The sequence below is a fragment of the Haemorhous mexicanus genome, chromosome 3, assembly GCF_027477595.1.
Source record: "Haemorhous mexicanus isolate bHaeMex1 chromosome 3, bHaeMex1.pri, whole genome shotgun sequence".
NCBI lineage: Eukaryota > Metazoa > Chordata > Aves > Passeriformes > Fringillidae > Haemorhous > Haemorhous mexicanus.
The window spans coordinates 27109504-27131059 of record NC_082343.1 but is presented as its reverse complement, the minus strand read 5'-3'; the positions used below and the strand labels follow the sequence as shown (position 1 = coordinate 27131059).

Here is a 21556-nt window from a genome sequence, read left to right as displayed (position 1 = left end):
GGCTCTGCCACAGGATTTCGTCTCTCAAGGTTTCAGAGGGTGCAGCCTCCTTTTACCCTAACTCCCGGCTGCGTGTTGACCTCTTCCTTTCCCCATTGGCTGAGGTACTATCAAGGAACAGCCTTCCCAAACTGCCTGGCACGTATTCCCCCCTTGAACCTACTGTTTTACCCCAAAATTCAGAAGTTCAGGCTTGTGCAGACCCTTGTCTGTTTCAGGAGCCAAGCTGTCTGGGCTCTCCAACAAACCTGTCCAAAGTTAGTAGAGACACTGAAGTTAGTAAAGACCCATTTCAAAAATGTTAACGCCCATAGTCTCACCCAAATTCTTTGTAAAGACATTAGCTTTCCTCTCAAGACTGAACTCCGTATTCCATCAAACCCTGTAAGACTGATACAGCAGAAGCCACGATAAGCAGTAACATTTGAAATATTGTCTTACAAGCTGTAACTCATTCCTCAGTGAGCAATGCTGAACACCCAGGATTTGATAAATAACAAAAATGAGTGTACATAACAATTAAAAACTGAGCAGCTTGCATCTTGATGATGAGACAAGTCTTTCCAAGTAAAATGTAATTGGAAATGGCTGGTCATAGCCAATCTGCCTTTAGAGTAATTGTTTGCAAGTTACAGCAAAAATAATGACATGGTTTTTGCATGAAAATACGCATTTAATTTCTAGATACCTTAGTTAAGGTTTTAGGGCACAGCAACCAGGTTAACTTGAACGCTAAAATGAAGCATCAATTCAGGTGGTATCTCAGTAAATACATGCAAGCTCAGGCAGAGATTTACTATGACGTTCTTCCCTGCGCCCGTCACTCCCAGGCAATGTTAAGATTTCAGCGAAAAGGCTGATAGCGACCAGCAGTTTTCCCAGCCCAGCTCCCCATGGCTTCCCTGGCGTACACGCCGGCCCGCTACGCTTTCGGTAGGGTCTGGAACAATCAGGGGCAGCGAAGAAGCGGCGGCCACCGCCGGGCTGCAAGGAAGCAGTACTTGGGTGGGCAGGCCGGGAGAGCCGGGCGGGCAGGGCCAGCAGGCCCCGCGGACCGGCACGGAAGAGCTCCCAGGAGTAGGACCAGCAAGGAAAGCAGGCCCCGCAGACCGGCACGGAAGAACTCCAGGAGCTCCCGCCGGGAAACGCAGCGCTTCCCGCCGCTTCCTCCCGCGCGCCCGCCTTCCGCCGGGGCCGCTCCCGGTTGGCTGCCGGGCGGCCCAACCCGGGCCTGCGTGGAACGGCCCATCGGCGGCACGGGGTGGAAATTAGTAGCGCGCTGGCGCCTGAGCCGGCCCTTTTCGAGGCCGCACTCAGCGTCTCCCCCCTGAGTGGAATGGTTCGCCCCCGTCACATGGGGCCGGCGGCGGCGCAGCGCCGGCGCGCGCCTCACGTGCTGCGGGCGGTCATGGCCGCGCTGCTGAGCTCCGCCGGGCGCCTCCGGGCGCTGCGCCCTCGCCTCCCGCCGCTGCTTCCGCCGCTCCTTCGCCCGCCCGCCGCCCCCGCCCCACCGCCCGGCCCCGCCAGGTGAGACCCCGCGCTGCTGCGCTGCCTGGTGGGGTTGGCGGGGCCGGCTGAACCTGCGCTCCGCACGCCCAAGGGCACTGCCGGCCATGCCGCCGGGCCCTGCGGCGCCGCCCGCCGTGGCTGCCCCGGGGGCTCTGAGGCAGCGCTCGGCCCAGGACGGCCTCACCGCGTGTGCGCGGCCTCGGGGTGAGCGCAGGGCAAAGGCCGCACGGGAGCCCCGCTGCCCTCCCTCAGGCTGGGCGGCGTGCGCTGGCCGCGCTTCCTGCCGCGCTGCGCTCAGAGCGGAGCCCCGGCCTCCTGGGGACACGGCTGTGGGGGGACACGCCGTGGGGAGGGGGCGTCGAGGAAGAGGGGAAGACTAGAGGAGATAAGCAGTGATGGAGCGGAGTTACTGTCCCTAGAGGCGTTAAAGAGACGACTGGACGTGTCAATTGGTGTTCTGGTTATAGCTGACAAGGTGGCGATCGGTCACAGGTCAGACTTGATGATCTTGGAGGTCTTTTGTATCCTAAATGAGTCGGTGATTCTGTTACCGACTCTGGGTACCTGCACAGCCGGAATCTGGGCTTCCTCTTCGTGCCCTCAGACACTGCTGAGTCTCCCGTGAGGAGGCACGGTAAAATTTCTTTGCCATGGTTTTCTCTCCTTTCTGTCACACAGGTAGGGTGGAAAACAGCCCTCTCCTACCTGTGTGCATCCCTGCTGCAGTTTTGACAACACTTACACGTGGCTGGTGCTCTGCGCGAAGCTTAGAGACACAAACCTTCATTAACCCAACTTCAGACATATCCAGAGCTGATATGAGCTCTGTATGAGCTGATATAAAGGCTTAGTGCTAGCCAAGTTGTTCTGTCTCTTGTGTCATGTTATATTTCTGGTGCTCCCTCTAAGTCAATGTAGCTTAATTCTTGGTAAAAAAACGTAACACTGTTCTGCATTCTAAGTAGATAAATATGTTCAGCAGAGGACTAGGTGAGTTCCAGAACTCCTTCAGGAGAAGGGATGGGAAAAGACAAGAAGAATCAGAAATGTAGAACTCCTAGAGGGAAGTCTTACTGTCAAAAAAAGGATGTTGTTGCTAATTTCCCTACTTTTAGTGCTTATTAGTCTTACTTTAGGGCTGTTTTATTGGTAGCTTGGCCAAAATCTTACCTAAAAAAAAGACAGTTTTCTGTGGTCTTTAATCACTGACGTCTGTCAGGTGCCAACAAATGCTAAAGTTGGTGTGAGGGATGGAGTAGACCAGTTCAGGAAGGACAGGGAACAAAGAATATCTATTTATGGTTGGCAACAGTACCACATTTACTTATCTGCAAATCATCAATAAACCTTTCTTATTTCTAGTAACTAATTTTTGTTTTACTCATCTGGAAGCTTAATTCCCTAAATTAATTTGTTGTGAGAAATAATAGTCACTGAAATTCATGTGTGACTTGATGAAGGACTAACTGTTTTTATGACCCTAGAACTCCATTTCTAGAAAGAACTTTAGAAGTGCTGTATGTGATGATATTTTGGTTCTTACAGCTGAGGTTTGGTTTATTGGTTGTTTCCCTCCCAATATGTTTTTCTTACACCAAATTATACTTAATTTCAGATAGCAATTTGGTCATATGTGGGATAGTTCAGTGATCATGCTAAAAACTCTTTCGAAACTTTTAGTACATTGCTCATGTCCAGTAATTTCATTCCTAAGATAAGTTTTCACTTAAAATCTCCCTGTCACAATACTGTGTGTTTAGGCATCCTAGTGCAGAAGTGATGATCTAGAGTCAAAGTGTAAAACAAAGGTAATACTTACAAACTGAAATTTCATGTATTAAGCATATGATCTAATTTAATTTTTTTACCTTAAGTAACTATTTATTGCTTTGGGGTTTTTTTGTGGGTTTTTTGGGGTTTTTTTTGTTTGTTTGTTTGTTTGGGGTTTTTTTTTGTTTTTTAACTTAAACCTTAGTTTCTGGAACTGGACCTCCTTTGAAGAACTAGACTGGCATATGGACAACATTTGGGCTTACTATACTTTTTCAGGTCTCAAGAATATTTTGAGAATGACATGCAATCTATTTGGAATAGTAGGGAAAGACACACTCAGTTTTAAGATTAAATAAATAAACACAAATAATCTAGCATTTTGCAACAAAATTGTGTAAATAGCTATGTTTTCATGTGCTTGGTATAGTCACTTTAGCATGGAACATAATAAAGTCATTTCAGAGGCAAGTCTGTGACTACCATTACAATAAGGGTTATAGAAAAGTTGCAAATCTGTGAACTTCTTCAGAGGTGTGAAAGAGCAAGCATCACATTCAAGCTGAGGTTTTATCAAAGCATCATTATTTGATTTTTAATCTAAGCTTCTTCAAGAAATGAATTAGGATAGTAGATGCATGTCCTAATGGTTGAGAAGCATTTTATAGCAAGTCAGATTTAAGACAAATTTACTCTTTCACTTGACCACCTCTGCTATGAGATGTGGAATAACTTAAACTACATTGTCACTCTCCTGCCATGCAATTTCATTGCAGATAAACTTCACCAGACCAATACAACAAACTTCAGATCTGCAGGAGCAGAGTTCAGCCGTGTGCTGATTTACATGGTACAAAAGGTTTACTGGAACTTAGAAAAGCTTCACTTGGGGAGAAAATTGAATTTGCTGTTAGTATCTGACTGTCAAGAATGGTGTAACAAACCTCTCCACTGACAAGTGCTTAGAGTAGATTTTTGAGTTAACATCAGGATATATTGGGGGGACTTCATTCTACATACCATAGGTGATGCTATGTTTTGATGTTACAGCTTTCTACTGTGGGAAAGTTAGTGCTCAGAAGGGTCTTGGCTCCATTCTTCTGACACCCTCCTCTTGCTGGCCACCTTGTCTGGCTCTAAATCAGGGAAGGAGAACAGTTGGGCTCCTAAAGCATAGAGTTCATGGAAGTTTAGCTGAAGAGGAAGATCAAGGAGAATCAATACAATAACAAAATGAAATCAAGCTAGCAAACCTGCTCCAGTGTGGGCTCTTTTCTCAGCAGGCCTAAAGGTTCTGCCAAGACCGTGCTCCTTCACGAGCTTGTCTCTGCTTTCAAAACTTAACTCTGCTTAAATCCAAAAGTCAGCCCCATACTTGCTACTTTGAAGAAAATTAACTCTAACCCAGGCAAAACCAGCACAGAAGGTGCTTGTAACAAGTCTTGCCTTTTGATCCATTGTGCTGTATTTCAAGTATGTTGGTGGGAGAATGAATATCCTTTTAAAAAAGGTTTCAAGTTGAGGGGATAGAGTCAATTATGTCATAAATAAAGACCCAAATGATTCATGGCTTAGTGAATGGTACATTTTAATTTTTCTATTTTTTTTTTTAGATTAGCTGCAAACAAGTTCTTTTTGGCTATTCACTATCATACTCAGCAATCCATTACCAGTGGACAGAAATGTAGAACTGAATGCTTAATTGCATTAGCAAAATGATAGAATGAGGGGTCTTTAAATGTAGTGGAGGCATAGAGTAGACTTGCTTTTCATAATACTGTGTAGTAATAAAGTTGCACAAGCTGTGCTGTTGTAGTTAAGTTTAGTGATGGATATACAAAACCTAGATACTTCCCAAGAAATCACAGAATCTTAGAGGTGTTAAGGTTGGAAAAGATCTCTAAGATTATCTGGTCCAACAGTTGACTGACACTGCCAACTTCACCACTAAGCCATGTCTCCAAGTACCTTGCCTGCCTGTCTTTGAACACTCCAGGGAAGGTGACAATTTCCTGGGCAGCCTGTTCCAGTGCTTGACACCCTTTTTAGTGATGAGTTTTTTCCTAAGATCCTAAGTGTAGTACAAAGCAAAGGTTTTCTCTTTTACTTCTTGTGAATCACTTTGGGAATTTTTTAGATATTCTCCAAGGAACACAAAGTTTGTCAAACTGCACGGAAAGACATTAATTGTTCTCTCTGGTAAGATCCTGCTATATCTCACTGAAACAACTGTATGGTGGCCTGAACATTGTGGCATTTTTGCGCAGCTGATCATGGCTAACAGCACAAATACTTTTTTAACAGTCGTGTGAATCATGCTGGGATCTCAGGTGGTAAATTTAGTGTTATGTTTACTGAATTTAGTGTTAGATCTGGAGTGCTTTTATGTACACTAATGAATTCTAACTCACTTAAGTTTGCCATTATTCTGCTTCAATGATGACTTTATTTTGAGAACTATTTCATGCAGTTTTTGCCTATTTAGTTTAGAAAGAGCAAAATATTCAATACTTTCTGTAGAAAAAGCACAGCAACTACCTTATTGTAGCCCTGATAAAGGGAGGCAAATGTCTAATATTTATAATGAAACGTGGTTATTTTCATATATTTATACAAATATAAAATAATGTATGAATAAGTATATAGCTGAATATATAAATATAATTTTTTTTAATGTTTCAAATTGGTCAAGTCTTAAGGAAAGCAGCCCTTCTGCTGCTGCAAGGGGAAACATGTACATCACCTACTTTTTGGGTTTTGGGAAAGATGGGACTTTTTTTACTCAGGCTGGTGTGTAAGATATGTTCCCATAGGAAATTAAAGGCACTGCCTTACGTCTGCTCTGGCAGTGTGGACGACTTAAGTATGTGGGTACAGCACTGGGATTCCTACCTAAACTCTTGCAAACAGAAGAATTTTACTGGTTGACTTGATATAAATTTCTCCATGCACACTTCATCTCTGCATCAGTCTTTCTGTGAGTTTATCTTCAGCTGCTTTTCCAGTGTTGTAAGCTAAACTGGAGGTGGAGTTGCCACTTGTTTTGGGATAACAACTGCACAGGTAACCTTTCCTGTGTAGGTGAGGGCTGCAGTTGTAGAGACAAAGCTGAAAATGGTGTAAAGGCTCCAATATCTGAAGGCTACTTCTAATCCTGTGATTGTGGGAGTTGGAGAGAGATTGCTTCATAGGGCTCAATATATCCTTTTGAACTTCTCCCAGTTCTGATGCATAGTAGAGAGAAATTGCACATTTTGGGGAAGAACCAGATTGCTCATTCACACAGATCTGAAATTTACTGTGCAGCTTTATGTGCTTGTAAATAAGGTGTTTCACATAGAGGAAATCTTAAAATGCCATTTGAAGGTAACAGATGAAAGTAAATACTTGGCACTCATTGCAGCTCTTAGGGAAGCATATGTTTTGTTGTGTAGAATAGCATTTAAGTCTGAAAAGAGTGAATTAAAATAATTGAGAAAATATAATTACATCATAAAACTGTGTAATCAAACATCTAGTACTGAGGCAGGATCAGAAATATCAAGGTTATGCATGATAGATTTTTTTCCCACTCCTGATCTTGTTTTAGAAGCTTCCAAATGAGAAAGTTTGACTTAAGTATTCTATGCACATATTTCGTTACAATTAATATTGCAACCATTAGTATTGGTTGTGTGATTCCTGATGGATTAGGTTCAGTTCAGTTAGATTCAACTTCTGTGTTTGGAGAGTGGGATGGGATAGGTGAGTCCTTTAGGTCGTTTATACTTGGGGTTTTTTTCCTGAATAAACATGCCGTGATGAAGAGATCATTATCTGTATTTTAACTATGTTCCTGTGTTTAGGGGCTGAGAATTTGAAGTCTTTTTTCTTTGTGATGTTTCATGCTTAGCAATGCCTCATTTTCAGTACCCTCTAGGCTGCACTGCTTAGCAACTTGTACTCCATCTTAAATTTCTGCATTTGTGTTTTGTCCAAAACATACAACTTCTTGTGTTCTGTATTGAAGCTGTTACTGCACATGGACTGTGCCAGTCATTTCCTAGTTGGGTCAGGAGATAGCTTCACTTAGACTCCCCCACAATATTCCCAGTTCTGCAACGAACCACATTTTAATTTTGTGTATGTATTTAAAATTTTCTTTGCACAACTACTGCACCCATACTAGAAGTACATTGTATCTCCTTGCTTTGCTTATGAGCAGGTTGTCAGGTAAACTGGTGCCAAAAGCCTGTGCATCAATCTGTACTTTTTGTTAGGCTTCTGTTTTTCCCACAACTTCAGTGGATTTTTCAGAGTAAATCCAAAGGACTAGAGTTTGAGTAAGATCCAGTAATTTGCCTTCAATGTATCTTAATGTTTTCAGGAATTATTTGAGTCATTCTTCCATATTCTCACCTACACCCCCATCTCCTTGTTAAAATTTACAGATGGTTGCAATTAACATTTCTTGAAAGCCAAACAGTGTATGAGCTGTCGTTTTTTCCCCTGTGAAGAGGTAATTTCTAAAATCATCTTTATTAAATTTAGCAACCTTTCTTGCTGCCTTTTTAGGTCACTTCCTGACAGAAGTGGTTAACATGGCCTTCTTGATTTTTATCCTTGCTTTTTTTCTATTTGTCTTAATTGGATGGTGTTTTTCAACTTATGAAAATTAAAGATTCCTGATGCATGGATTACTGCCTCGTTTTGTTAGCTTCTTTTTGTGTTTCATAGGGAGGTTGCCTACTGTGTTTTCCTGATGTTTGCCTGAAATCAAACCTAATGCTATGTCTCTTAATTTGCTATGTTTGTATCTTTTTTTGGAAACTGACTTTCTGGTTTGCTCAGTCTTTCATCTTATAAAATAGTGAGCTCTTTTTTGGTATTTTTTGGGTTTTTGTGGTTTTGTTTTTTTCTTTTTTTTTTTTTTTATTTTGAGTTTTTAGTTGATTTGTAGTGCTACATACCAGAGTCAAAACAGTAGATGCTGCAGCATGATCCAGCTTTTGAAGCCACAATTATTTTTAACAAATTCTGATTATGGGATTGGCTTAACATTACACAGCACCTTAGTGCTGAAGGTGTAATTCCTTCAAATGCTGAAGGCCTACATATGGTGAGGTACACCTGAGTCTTACACCAAACTTATTTCAGATTCATGATGATCGTTTAGGTGGATGCCAGTGAAAGTTTGAGTTCCTCAGGTTGTTTTATCATCTCATACTATTTTCACCTGTCTGTTCTCCAAATGATACTTGTACTCCCATATTGCCATCCCTTAAAATGTCTTTAATCAGTATAAAGTAACAGAAGCAGCAGTACCTTATTTGGTAATATTCGGGGGGGATGTAAATAGAAATGATCAGTTTTTCTCACCTTTCAGAAGGTGAAGTTACTGTATAAAAATAACACTTTCATATAAGTGTGTAGTGTTTTGCAGTGTGCAACTGTAGCAATTGATACTTACCTTATAAATAGCGTGGTGCTAAATGCTAAGCAGGAGAGTTTAGTAGCAAATTGAACTTAAGAGTCTTCTTGTGCTGTTAACCAGTTTATGTTGAGCGTGCAACCAGTTTATGTTGAGCATGTTTTTATCTTTACACTTTCACACTTCATCTGATGGTGCTGTGCAAGTGCTTTAAAGTATTTGTGACTTCTCACAGGTGGAGACTGACAAAGATGGCTTTCTTAAAACAGTGCAGGACTTAAGAACTTAGATACCAATTTGTTTATGGTTAGAAGTGTGCTGTATGTCAGAAGATACTGTTCAATAATTGGAAAAATACTATAAAACATTAGCAGGTTTTAACAGAGATAAACATTTAAATTCTAATCTGAAGCACAAGAGCTGTGTCCACTTGTGCTTTGATTGTTAATAGAAGTTAAAGTATAAATTTCTGTGTTCCAAATACAGCCCTGTGTTGCTACAGCTTCCAGAGCATTTTTCTAATCTTTCTGGAAGTATTCTGAAAAGCTTTCATGTAGCTCTTTTAATGGGTATATAAGAGTGAATGATACAATTTTCTTTTTTAATTTATATCTTAAGGAAAATGATAAAGAACTTGCAATCATTACAGTTTCATTCTTCTAGCTCTCCACTGGCTAGCTCAAAGTTGAGTATTGCTATTCATGTGTTATAAGGAGTTATTTAAGTTCTAGGCATCTCACTTGTTTGTTAAATCCTGGAGGAGTTAAAATTAAGTATCTTACTGTTATTCTTACCTTGTGCTTCTGGATTTTATGCTAATTAGTCTAATGACTTCTGTTTTCCAAAAGTACCCTCTCTCTGCTTATAGGAGGCAATAGAAGGAGAGGAAAAGGAGGGAAAGAACTGGGGAAAATGACACCCTTGGGAATACTTTTAGTGGGACATGACATTACTAATAGCAGGAAAAAAGTTTGTTGTTAATCTGACAAGGTGCTTACCATGAAAGTAGTGTTTCAGAGCTTTTTTCCTTTTTTGGTTGTTTGTTGTTGTTTCTAGTTTCTCTGATTTTAGGTACTTTTTCTTTCTCGGTTTCTTTTTATTCCTTGTTAATTCTGGTGGGTTGTGGACGTCATGAGCTGTTTCCTCTCTAAGCTGACACAGCAGTAATTTTACTTTTTTGTAGAAGTGGATAAATTGATATTGTGCTTGGTTAGTGAGTGAAATAAACTCACAGAGGGATCTAAACAAAATGAGAGCTAGCCCAAAGGGATTGGTGGGAACTTGTATCTATCAGGAAATGGAACTGAGAGTGGAGGAGGGCCTCTGTCCTTTTTTGTCAGTCTTTCTTCCCTTCTTCAGTTCTTTCTTCCATATCCTTTCCCTAGTGAAATACGATGCAGATAGTTAGCTGGGCTCTGGAATATTTTCAGGAGGAAACTTTAGAATATAGGGCAATGTAAAAATTGTGTTCTTGAGAAAGATAATGCCAAATAATAGTGATGTTCTTCATTACTGAAGGATTTTTTAAAAATCAAATATCATCTGTTAAACTGCTGTCATGGCTCCATTCGGAAAGAGATTCTGCTTCAGGCTACTTCTAGAATTTATGGCCTGCTGAGTTACCAAATTAAGATTTCAAGCAGCAAGGAAAAAGTTGATCTGTTGGGCTGCTTTCTGCTCAGAAGAGACAACCAGATGGTGAACCACCAGTCTGTATTCTGTACCCCAGTGATGATTTCTCTGCCATTTAGCAGCTTGCTGCCAGTGCTTCTGAAACACAGAATTGCCACCAGCATGCTTTTCTCCTCCACTGGACTTGTCTCCTTGGACCTTAAACCATGACTGTTGGGTGAGAAACTAGCCAGGAGACAGACCTGTGAAAAAGCTTCAGGGGCAGGAAATGGTTTTGTAGAGAATGTCAGCACTCCTGGCTTTTAGGCTGCCATTTCACAAAATGTGGAGCCATTACTCTCTAATATAGACTCCTGGAGCACCTGTAACAGCAGGGAGTACAAACTTGGGGGTTTGGGGTTTTTTTAAACTAGTCTAGAAAGCTTAGAAAAATTTAGCTGAAGAGTAGTCTGAAGAGCCAGAGATGAGAGAGGGCAATTTCAGAAGTTGCTGAATCTTGTTTTTGCCACCCTTTTTTTGTATAGGATTCTGGAGGAGAATAATCTGTTTTATTTTATGCAGTTATAAGCACAGTTGAGAACAGACTTCCTGAAATGCTTGTGTGTAATGATGATTTCACCTGCACAGGCTGTTCATAACCTTGGTGTGGCACATATTCAATTTTTTTTATTCTTATGTATATTAACTTGTTCTTTAAAAAAAATAAAAGGCGAGCTTTTAAAAATTGCTTTGCTCCTTTGCTGGAAATAAGATCACTTTCTTGTTATGCGTCTTTTTGTCATATTTTCTTTTGAGAAAATAAATGTTTAAACAAATCTGCTGTTGATGTCTAGTTTACATGACAGAATGGGTGGATGCTTCATGCTGGTTATTGTCAATTCTGTAAAATTTGGAATGGTCCTGTTGGTGTCCAGGCCATTGTTGTCTAACACACTGACCTCTGCATTAGTTCTTGTGCATTTTAATTGATGAGGAAGGTATGATTTGCTGCCTTGATTTACTGTGTTCTGGAAGATCTCTCTGTGACTGTTCTTGAGATTTTTCAAAACCTTTTGAGAGCTTTACTGAGTAGCTGTAATGGGACAATAGACTTTTATAGCACTTGCATGACTTAAAATTTTATTTTTGTGAGAATATTATTTGAACCATTTAATTCATGCCGTGAAGCTAACTGAAAATTTCAGAGAAACGTGTCACTGAGAAAATGTATGCCTAACTTCTTAAGTAGAAAGATCCTGAAACGAATCACTTATATTTGTTTGTTTATTTTAAAATGGAATGTTTTTAAGACTGTTCATCAGCAAGCAGTGTGTTATCTTTTTGACGTTATGTTAGTAGTCTAGATCCAAAATGACTCATAGAAATGTAATCTTTATTTTTTTGTTTGTTTCTGTTCAAGCAGAAACATTCTTAGCCAAATAAGATTCCTTACACTTGCACCTCAAGAGGAAGGAAGTGTTAAAGAAGAACCAGTCTCAGAAGTTCGAACCAGACGGACGTGGCAGTTTGACTGGGCATTAAATAAAGTGGATAACTCTGTCAGAAAAACTGGCCGCATCCCTAAAGCTCTTCTACTAAAAATCTTCCAGGAAATAAGCAAAGCAGGTAAGTTGCTTCCAATTAAAACAAAATTAAGCTGAATTTCAGGCTGCTGTTTAACCAAAGAAATGAATTGAGTGTTCTGATCTGTATTTTGTCTTTAAGTGTTGTTTGATATGCTGTATATGTTGATTGACAGGCTTTAACTGCTTTAGATCTAATATTTTGCTTTGAATGGTCATGTTAGCTTATTCAAGTTTGGTTTTTTTTGTGTCTTTAAGAATTTATAAGTCTTGTAAAGGTGTACTTTTAAGGTATGTTATATTGCCTTTCTTATTGTCGATTTTTAATCTGGTAATGCATTTTCCTCATGTGACTGTATTTTGCTCTCTGAGCAGGCATCATATGTGCCTCCTTTGCAGTGTATATTTTTCAAGTGTCTGTAATGAACCATGCTGCCCTTAAGATGTTATTTGTCTTAAATGGAATTACAACAAGGAAATGTGGAGGTGATCCACAAGTTTCCACGTTCCCAGGTAGCCCTGTTCATGACAATAAAGCTTTGGGGTTTTTTTTAATAAAAGAAAACCAAATAGCTGAGGCATTGTCCATTCTGATAGACTGGATACCTCTTTGGCTAAAATATGCAGTCTACATTCGTAGTGTGCAGACCAGCTGCCACAATTGATGGAATTTGGTACCAGTTAGGATGAGTCAGTGGAGGTATTTAAAGAATATGCTTGCTAAGTACTACTGCCAATATTTATCACTGGCAGTATATATTGTTTTGCTTAAGTTTGAAACTTTGCTGTGTGTTGCTCTATACTGTAATCGCATGTCTAGCAGGCATTGTGCTTTTAAAAGTTTTCCATTTTACTGTTTAAAGGCTGAACCTTCAATTCATGCTCTTTCTGTTGAATGTAGTTTTTTCTTTTTTGCTTGGGACATCTTTTCTGGTTCTGACTGCTTTGTTTTTTCCATGTAAACCTCTAATTTACAAATGTGGTTTGGCAAGAATTTTGTGTCTCTAAACCTCTCTGCAAGTAGTTCTTCATGAACCTTGACTAGTTCCACAGTTTCTAAGTCATACTAACAAAAAAATCCTAATCTCTTACAGGGTATTCCTTTGGCTTTGGAATTGTATTTAAAAATAAAAGCATAGAACCTCACAAATGATTTAGCTAAGGTGCTATTAAAATTAATGGCAAATATTACCATATGAAAAATTTGGTCCTTGTTTATTAATTAATAATGAAAGAAATTTAGCGAACGTGTTGAAAGTTAGTGTTGATTTCTGCCTGTTTGTATTATTTTTCCATCTCTAATCACAACACAAAAAATACCTGAAAATGGTGTTTGCAGTAGATCTCATTGGGCATCTCTCCATGCTCACACTGCCAAAAGTTTTTGATTTTCTTTTCCCTTTCAAGGTACTATAAAACTGAAGATGTGTTGGCATTTTCATTGCATGAAGTAATTATATGCAGGGATTTATAAGCTGGTAAATTATGAATTGGTGATCATACTCAACAGCATGTTGCTTTCTAAAGAAACTCTCATTTTTACTTGAAATTGCTGGGTTTGTATCTAAAGGTGGGATTGAGAAAATAATTGTCTTCAGCTGATTGGGTCATCTGTGATAGATTCTGCAGTTCTGCCTTTTCCTCAGGAATAGTAGCAAAGTACAAGAAAGAGATGAGTTTATAGTTAAATTTATTGACATTCTGTAACTGTCAGAAAAGGCAGATAATCTTACCATTTCCTTCACTATTCTCTAGGTGTAAATTTTCTCATTTGCTATGTATTAAGCATAGACAGAACTGGAAATGGAAGTTTACACGTGGAAGTGTCTCTGACTACCAGTTGTGGAATTATATTGAATTGGTATGAAGTATTTTGACATTTTAGAAACTTAGGAAAAATGTCGCTGTTACCAAACTTACGAAACTTATGTCCCTTTTAGGATGAAATTATCTCAGGATCTTGAGTTGGGAATTTGAAAGTATTAGATAATCTAAGTTTAGGAATTTTGTGTTGTCTTCTAACAATTTCTGCTCAGTTAAGCTCATTATTGTACTAAATGGCATGTTTTGTCGTGAATCTTTTTAGGGTAGTGCCCTGTAGTGCTGTTGTTTAATCATTTGGGTATCCTGTTCATTTAAAATCTTCAGTCTTGGAGAAAATTCTGTTTTATAGAAAATGTTCAAATATTTCAGTAGATCAGTCTCAAATTTTATTTCTGATATTGAGTGCATAATTATTTCTGAAGAAACTTGTGTTTTTGTTCCATTTGCAGGGTGTCCAGGGAGTAACCACACTTTGCTTTTATTACAAAGTTGTGGTGCTGTCTTACCAGAGGTATTGTCACCTGAAAGAACAGAACTGGCCCATATGATATGGGACAAGATGAAAGAACTAGGTACGTTGGGTCTCTTAGTCCTGCTTGCAAGAACAGCTCTGTGCTTTAGTTACTCTCTTTGTAATGAGACACAATTTATTTTAATGGCATTTAAATGTTAGGTTATAACAGGTTGTACTTATTACCGAATGAACAGTGGATTTTATTATTCAGGTGAGAGACCTGTTTCTAATTCTGGGGGTTATAGTGACATCTAGGGGTGTTAATCTAAAATTCTAAAATCTAAAGATTTTTTGAAAGATGCCTAAATTGGACTTTTGCTTGATTTTTATTATTGAGTTTACTTTTCTGTTGGATGCTACCTGTATATCTGGTGGGTTGAGTATTCCTAGTGCTACCAGCTTTTATCAGATGATATTTTTATTGTGTCATTTATTGTGTCATTTATTGTGATATTTTTATTGTGTCATTTTTTCATTGTGTTCATATGTATAGATAATGCATAGGTGATTGCTTTTTGATAGTAACATTGCAGAATCTGTAAAATAAATACAGCTGTAGAGACTGTAGAATAGCATGCACATGAGAATTGCTGTTACTGTGCTCGTTATGTTTTAGCCTTTTATAAACACCAGAGATGTTTAATAAATGTCTGATACTTCAAAGGTGAATAAAAGGAAGCCGTCTCCTAAGTTCATACACAATAAAATTGACATTAAATTAATTACCTGAGAAAGCTATGAAATTATGTTGAATTTAGAGGATCTACATTGACTGTGGTTGAAATATTTCCTTAGGTGCTGTGTATGATACGAGCCATTACAATGCTTTGCTTAAAGTCTATCTTCAGAATGAGCACAAGTTTTCTCCGACAGAATTCTTGGCCAGGATGGAGGAAGCTAATGTGCAGCCCAATCGAGTAGGTGCCCTTTTAAAGGATCTTCATTCTTAATAGTAGACTAGACTCCATTTATTGAATGGAAACAATTAACTTCCCATTTTGTTCTCTATAGGTTACATACCAAAGGTTGATTGCTGCTTATTGCAATGAGGGGGACATTGAAGGAGCAAGGTATTTTGCATTTATGTTTAAAGGGATTTCCACAAAATCTGTTTCTCATATTCCCTACCATTGATGTTAAAATTGATTTCTGCGTATTTCATAGAAATTGAGCAAAGCACAGAAGGGTTTTATGTAAGTATATTTTAACCAAGCAATGAAGAGCAATTTCCTAGAGGCTGCCAAAATCTACACAAATGAAATAAAAATAAGTGATGGACCAGTGTGTTCAAATCAAGTTGTATTCACATTGCTCAGAAAATAACTTGTTTTTGTCATTTCCAGAGGCGTCATGAAAAAGTGTGAGGTTATGAAGGCTTACTGCCTTTGTAAGGAAATGGCTACTGGGAAAAGCATTTGGGAATAAAGTGGGCTAAGGAGCAAATAGTAATAATTCTGGTTGTTGTTCTTACACAGGGCTTGCTGGGTATCTCTAACAATTTTAGCAAGGTTAAGCTGTAACAGTGTAATTGAGATGCATGAGAAATAAGTAAAAGGAAGATAAAAACAAAAAAACCCCAGCCCTACCTTAGTGTCTGCATGTTCCAAAGTGGCAAATACTATTTTTTTTTTTTCCAGTAAGATTCTTGGATTTATGAAGAGCAAAGATCTCCCCATCACTGAGGCAGTATTCAGTAGTCTTGTGAAAGGACATGCAAGATCAGGGTAATGTTTAATACCTTTTATTCCTTTTGTTTACTGTTAGCTTTACTAAAATATAAAGTGTTACTGTACAGAAAAAAATTACATGCTGCAGAATAGTGTGATGGTTTTGAATAATAATGTGTAGAAGACTGTCTACATTTATGAAGCAAAAAAGCTATTTAACAAAGGAAGTAGATTTTTTCTTGTGTCTGAAAATCTTGTATTTCAAGATAAATTACTGTACTTTTGTAGTGTTTGAGAAGAAATTTGCTGCACTTAGTTCTGAACTTTATCATCTGTTAAAGCTGGAAGAGTATTTTAAGTAATACAATTATTAAAAAGATTTGCACTTTCACCTTTCAGGATTTGCTTAGTAAAATAAGTTTCTCTAAGCCTGTTGCAGTCTTTGTTTCCAATTCTAATTAATTTAGTGAGGAACTGTAGACGTCGCAGTAAACATAATTATGATTAAATCTACTGAGGGTCTTGCTTTGAATTCTTTCAGAGATATGAAAAGTGCAGAAAACATCCTTTCAGTGATGAGGATGGCTGGTGTTGAACCAGGTCCAGACACCTATTTATCACTGCTGAATGTGTATGCTGAAAAGGGTGATGCTGATAGCATCAAAAAGGTATTGCCAATTTGAATTTAAATATGACTTGTTTGATCTTTTGTTCAATATAACTTTGGAATTCTTTCTGTCCGGGCAGGAGGAATAAGAAAGAACTTTATAATTGGTTTCCTTCTACTTGGAAGTAATTATCAGGTTTTTTTTATTGCAGTTAAACAGCTGGTTAACTAAAAGCAATATCACAATTTCTGAAAAATATTTGTCTTTTGATAGTGGCGTTTCACTCTGGGAAGATAGATTTGTCAGTGAGTGATTTAATAATCTAGGCATTTTTTTAAAGAGTGCATGTGGGATCTGTGTATTTATTTATGAAAATAAAAATAAACCTTGGTTGTACTGTTCCCATTGAGCCATCCTTTGGCCATTGAAATCATAGGATCTTTGCAGTAAAAATGATTTTTTTTTTTTTTTTGAGAATTCATACAAACAGCTTAGGTGTTTGTAAGGGGAGGCTTCCTTACAGCCCTTTGTGTAGCTAATTTTTTTCTAGTATTCTCTCTTACTTTTTTTTAAATCAAAGAAATACTCACGAAGCAATGAGAAAAGATCAAACCAATTTTCTTAAGTTATATCAGGAGTTTAATTAGATGTAGAGCACCAAATCAAGGAAGATGGTATTGGAAACATACATTTCTTCTATGACTTGAACATATACTCATCAACCAACATTCTTCCAAACAGTGACAAAATGTTTGATTAGTCCTTCTTCCCATTACAAAGTAATTTGTTTTGAAAGTTATCTCACAATGAGAATACCTCTTGTGTTTTCATATATTATTAGATGTTAGAAAGAAACGATATGTTATATCCCTTTTAGGTGTCCCTTTTTCTTTTCACAGTCTAAAGGTGTTTGTGTCTCTCTTAATACTTCTTGCATATTTTTTCTCTCTACCATGTTCCATTATCTAAATCTGTGGATTTTAGAAAAGAAAAAAACCCCAGGTTTTTATGCTTGTTTTGTTTTGATTTTAAAAGTATTCTGTTTTGAGTCACTTCGGAGTTGATTCAAGTTAAATTTATTTTGGTTTTACAGACACTAGAGCAGGTTGAGAAGACTGAAGGGTACCTTATGGACAGGATTTTGATGCAGGTGATTTTTAGCCTTGCCAAGGCTGGATATCCACAGCACATTGAGGATATTAAAGGTCGCATAAGATTTGAAAGGGAGTTAATTCCAGGTATGTGCTTGGTTTCCACAGCAGGGTGGAGAGAGAACACTTTTTTCCTCTTTTTCATATTTTGATTTGTTTTGTTTTCATTTGTTTGTTTCTGTTGCTTTTTTTCCTTCTTTTCCCAAAAATAGGTAATTTTGTAGTTTGTTTTGAATACTGAGGGAAAGGAATATTTTTGCCACTAGTTTGTGGATTAATTTGTGTGTTTGTGTGGTTTAGATTGCATTTTATAAAATCTAAATATGGAACACCTTTAATAATTTGCATCCCAAAATTAACCTATCCTTTTTTAAAAATTTCTAAAATGCATTAAGCTTTTATAAGAAAGCAGCAAGTGTGGAGTCCTTTCATCAAACACTGCTGTTAAGGCTCCTGTTGTGAGCTCTTCAAGACTGCCATAAAAAAGGGATACTAAATACTAAGTACAGTTTTTTCTGACCTACCTTTGAAGTTGCTTCTGGATCCCAGTATGTTTAATCTGATTGATAACTGTTAATTATAATTCTTGTTGGTTTTGTTTTTTTTTTAATATGTCTAGAAATGAGTTTCTTTTTTCCTTATCCTTCTGTCATGTTGCAGTGGTAATACTTCTGTAATTTTTGGCCTAGTCTTTTTATAAGAAAAGTGAATTTCATTGATTAATATAAATAATTCTGGAAAAGGTAGTCTCAGATTTGGGTAAAAGTATGCTAATGGTACTTGTAAAACATTTACTTTTCTAGCTTTCACTAATTTTAGTAGCTTAAGGTGAAAAAGTTGTGTGCACTTTATTAATGTATTAATATTGTTGTTCTCTGTTATTAATTGCTAGATGTAATGAACCTGTGTTTGACTCTGATAACTCATGGCTTTGAAGATATCAGCTTCAGCATCTTGAAGTCTTTAAGTCATTTATCGCGTGAAGATATGGACCAAGGTAGCTTCTTCTTGCAACATTGTGTAAATAGAGATCTGGTAAGCAGAATAGTAATACTTTTTTTCTTAATCTAATAATAACAGTATATTTCTTTAATGCAGCTATGAAGGTTGAAAATGGTGAGTTGTTGCACAGTTCTTCAAGAGCAAAAGAAGCATCTTATTATTTTGTATCAACTTGTATAGTAAATTGAAATTCACAAAGGAATCCTGTTTGGCTTAAGTAATATCTATTTTGTAAACATTAGAAGAATCTGACATTCTTAACAGTTTGAGAAATTGACAAATACCTTAAATTAATTTTTGAAATTGTTTGCAGCCTGTGAACAAGCTGAAGCAATTCTGTAACGAGTTAAAAGAAGCAAAGATGCACTCGGCGCCATTACCATTTATCTTGCGTTGTGCTTTGGAGGCCAACAGATCAGGTACTCTGCTTTTTTACTTATTTTACCTGTGCTCATTTAGAGTACTTGGTCACTGTTTAATTATTTGGTGAATGTTTTCAGCCTTGGCCATTGCTGTGATGAAGATGATGAAGGAGGAAGGCTTGCCACTCAGACCTCACTATTGCTGGCCACTGCTAGTTGCATACCAGAAAGAGAATAATCTTAAAGGTGAGTTGTCTGAAAAATGCTCCTGTGACAATATTGCATACCTAGTGCACAAATCCCACGGCTATGAGACTCATCAGAAATTTAACAAAGCCCTTGCTGTATGCCCTCGTTTCAAACAATTTTTCCTTCAGAAAGACTTTTTTAAAACCTCCTTTCTAGCTTGATTGTGATACAATTCTACAAATTTCAAGTCTCAGTTGACATAGAAAGATGTGAGAGAGTGTTTAGTTATCTTTTCAACTCTTTACATTCTTTGTGCATTCCAGCGTACTTCATGCTGCTCATTACTATTTACAGTTTACTCTTGAAGGAACTGCAATCCAAGTGAAGAATTTAAAAGTAAGGTTATGTTACTATAGCTCTCTTGGACTGCAAACCCAGTCCTTTATTCAAGCCAGCTTCTTAATATTTCTCTGATGAACCAAACATGAGTTTTGTTAGAATCATAAAAACTGCAGGAGAACTTCTATTGCTGAATGTGTGAGCCTGACCTGACAGCATACTGATTGAAGGACAAAAATGCTCAATCTTTGGGATTCTTAAGTAGGTTTAAGCATTTAGCATACTTTCCCCCGTTACACATGGGGATGTCTACAGGATATGAATAAGAATTGAAAAAATATTAAATTTTAGAGTACAGTATCTAATTCTTTGGTTTGCGTTATTGGTAATTCAGAAAGAATGGTATTGTAAAAAGATGCTTTTAACAGAAGTACTTCCCCCTTGGGGAAACAAAAAACTGTCTTTTTCATCTTATCTCACAGTATAATGTGCTTTAGAATGAGATGCAGAGTTGTTAGTGTGACACTGGGTGACAAACAAAATGCACAAACAAAAAAGAAGTGCTTTTAGCAGACTCTTCCATATCGCAATTTTATCTTAAATATACAGTCACATTCCAGTTTGGAAGAAATGCTGAAACAAGTATTCCCTAATTGTTTCTGGCTATAAAAATGTCTCAAGTCTTTTTCAAAAAGCCTTTGTGAAAACAATATTCAGTTTTTATTAACTCCTTAGGCTCTGTTCCGGCTAGACTACTGCCCTGCCCAAGTTTATCTACTCCCAGGTTTTCAAATCCTTGAAAGTTCTATGATATTTTAAAAGTCTGGCAATGTTGTTTTAGTTGGGTCCTTTGTGACTTACTTGAAACACAGTGTTGCCAAAAATAAGTAAATGGAAATAAATCACTACCATACTTCTCTGTGTGGATGCTGCCTCCTGAAGAAAGCTGCTTTCTTTTACTCCAAGAAAAATTTCACCTCACTGTCACAATTCTGAGAGATGTTGGAAGTATTTTTACATTTAGACTTGGCTCCCAAAATTTAAGCAATATTTGAGCATCAAGAGAAACTTAGGTTTTCATACTTCTTTTGGTCTTTGTCAAGATCAGAGGTTGCCTTAATTTAGACTCCCTGCTGTAGAAACCAGCTGTGCTTTGGCAACTGTAGTTGCTGCTGGAGGTCATGTAAGCAAATTGAGAAAGAAAACTGATGAAGGATCCCTCAATTCCAGCATTTTTAGCCATTTTCTGTAGAGCCTTTGTTTTAAGACATTGCATACAGGTTCTTCTGTATGGCTGTAAGAGAATGTTGTGAATTTGCAAACTCAATTTTGTGGCCTGGTACTCACTATCCAAGTTGATAGTGTCAAGTGGAAGCATGGTACGTGCCTATACAAGTCAGTGATTTTTCAATTCTTTAAATACATTAGGTAAGAAGATCCCTGCTCAGTTGCTTCTATAGTGAAGAACCAGTGTAACTATTCTTCAAGAATAGTGAAACAAGTTGTCTTCTTCCCTTTTGTAAGCTTACATTCAATTTTTTCCCAGTTAATAATAATAAAAAAAAAGAATAAATAAGTTCTACTATCTAAAAATACAACCAGTACACTTGAAGAAATATAAATAGGGGGAAAAACCTCATCCACCTTGGAATTACTTCATAGAAATAATAGAGCAAACAGTTGTGCTGCAGTATCACATCTCATACCAAAGATAAGGTAATTAATTTCTCAACAAAATAGTAATGCCCAGCCTAATGTGTGTAGTTTTGTGTCTTGCTATAGGCAAGGCTGGTAATGGAAGAGAACTTTGAGGAAAAACTATTAAAAATATTATAGAATGTAGACTGGACTAAGTAATTAGAATAAACAGAATAAAAGCAACAAGTTATCTAGAACTGCAGTGTACAAATGTCTGGATCAGTTCATATAGTGTGACCCAAACAATAAATAACAAACAGCAGTGTTTAATGACATGTTTCTCTAATGTTTATTACAGCAAAATCTGACACTGGATAGC

The 21556-nt window shown here is 37.7% G+C and overlaps 1 protein-coding gene across 3 annotated transcripts in view; it reads left to right on the top strand.

Annotated features, from left to right (window-relative positions):
* The first annotated feature begins 1336 nt into the window (after nt 1-1336).
* LRPPRC (leucine rich pentatricopeptide repeat containing) overlaps nt 1337-21556 on the top strand; it is an 87035-nt gene continuing 66815 nt past the window's right edge. The window contains exons 1-11 of one of the 3 annotated variants that reach the window (XM_059841175.1): nt 1337-1527; nt 11721-11926; nt 14157-14279; nt 15017-15138; nt 15233-15291; nt 15859-15945; nt 16430-16556; nt 17590-17734; nt 18540-18682; nt 18963-19068; nt 19150-19257. In XM_059841175.1, the coding sequence (XP_059697158.1) occupies nt 1337-1527; nt 11721-11926; nt 14157-14279; nt 15017-15138; nt 15233-15291; nt 15859-15945; nt 16430-16556; nt 17590-17734; nt 18540-18682; nt 18963-19068; nt 19150-19257 (1417 nt within the window). The remainder of the gene's footprint in view (nt 1528-11720; nt 11927-14156; nt 14280-15016; nt 15139-15232; nt 15292-15858; nt 15946-16429; nt 16557-17589; nt 17735-18539; nt 18683-18962; nt 19069-19149; nt 19258-21556) is intronic. The other 2 variants (XM_059841177.1, XM_059841176.1) reach the window with 2 other exon arrangements.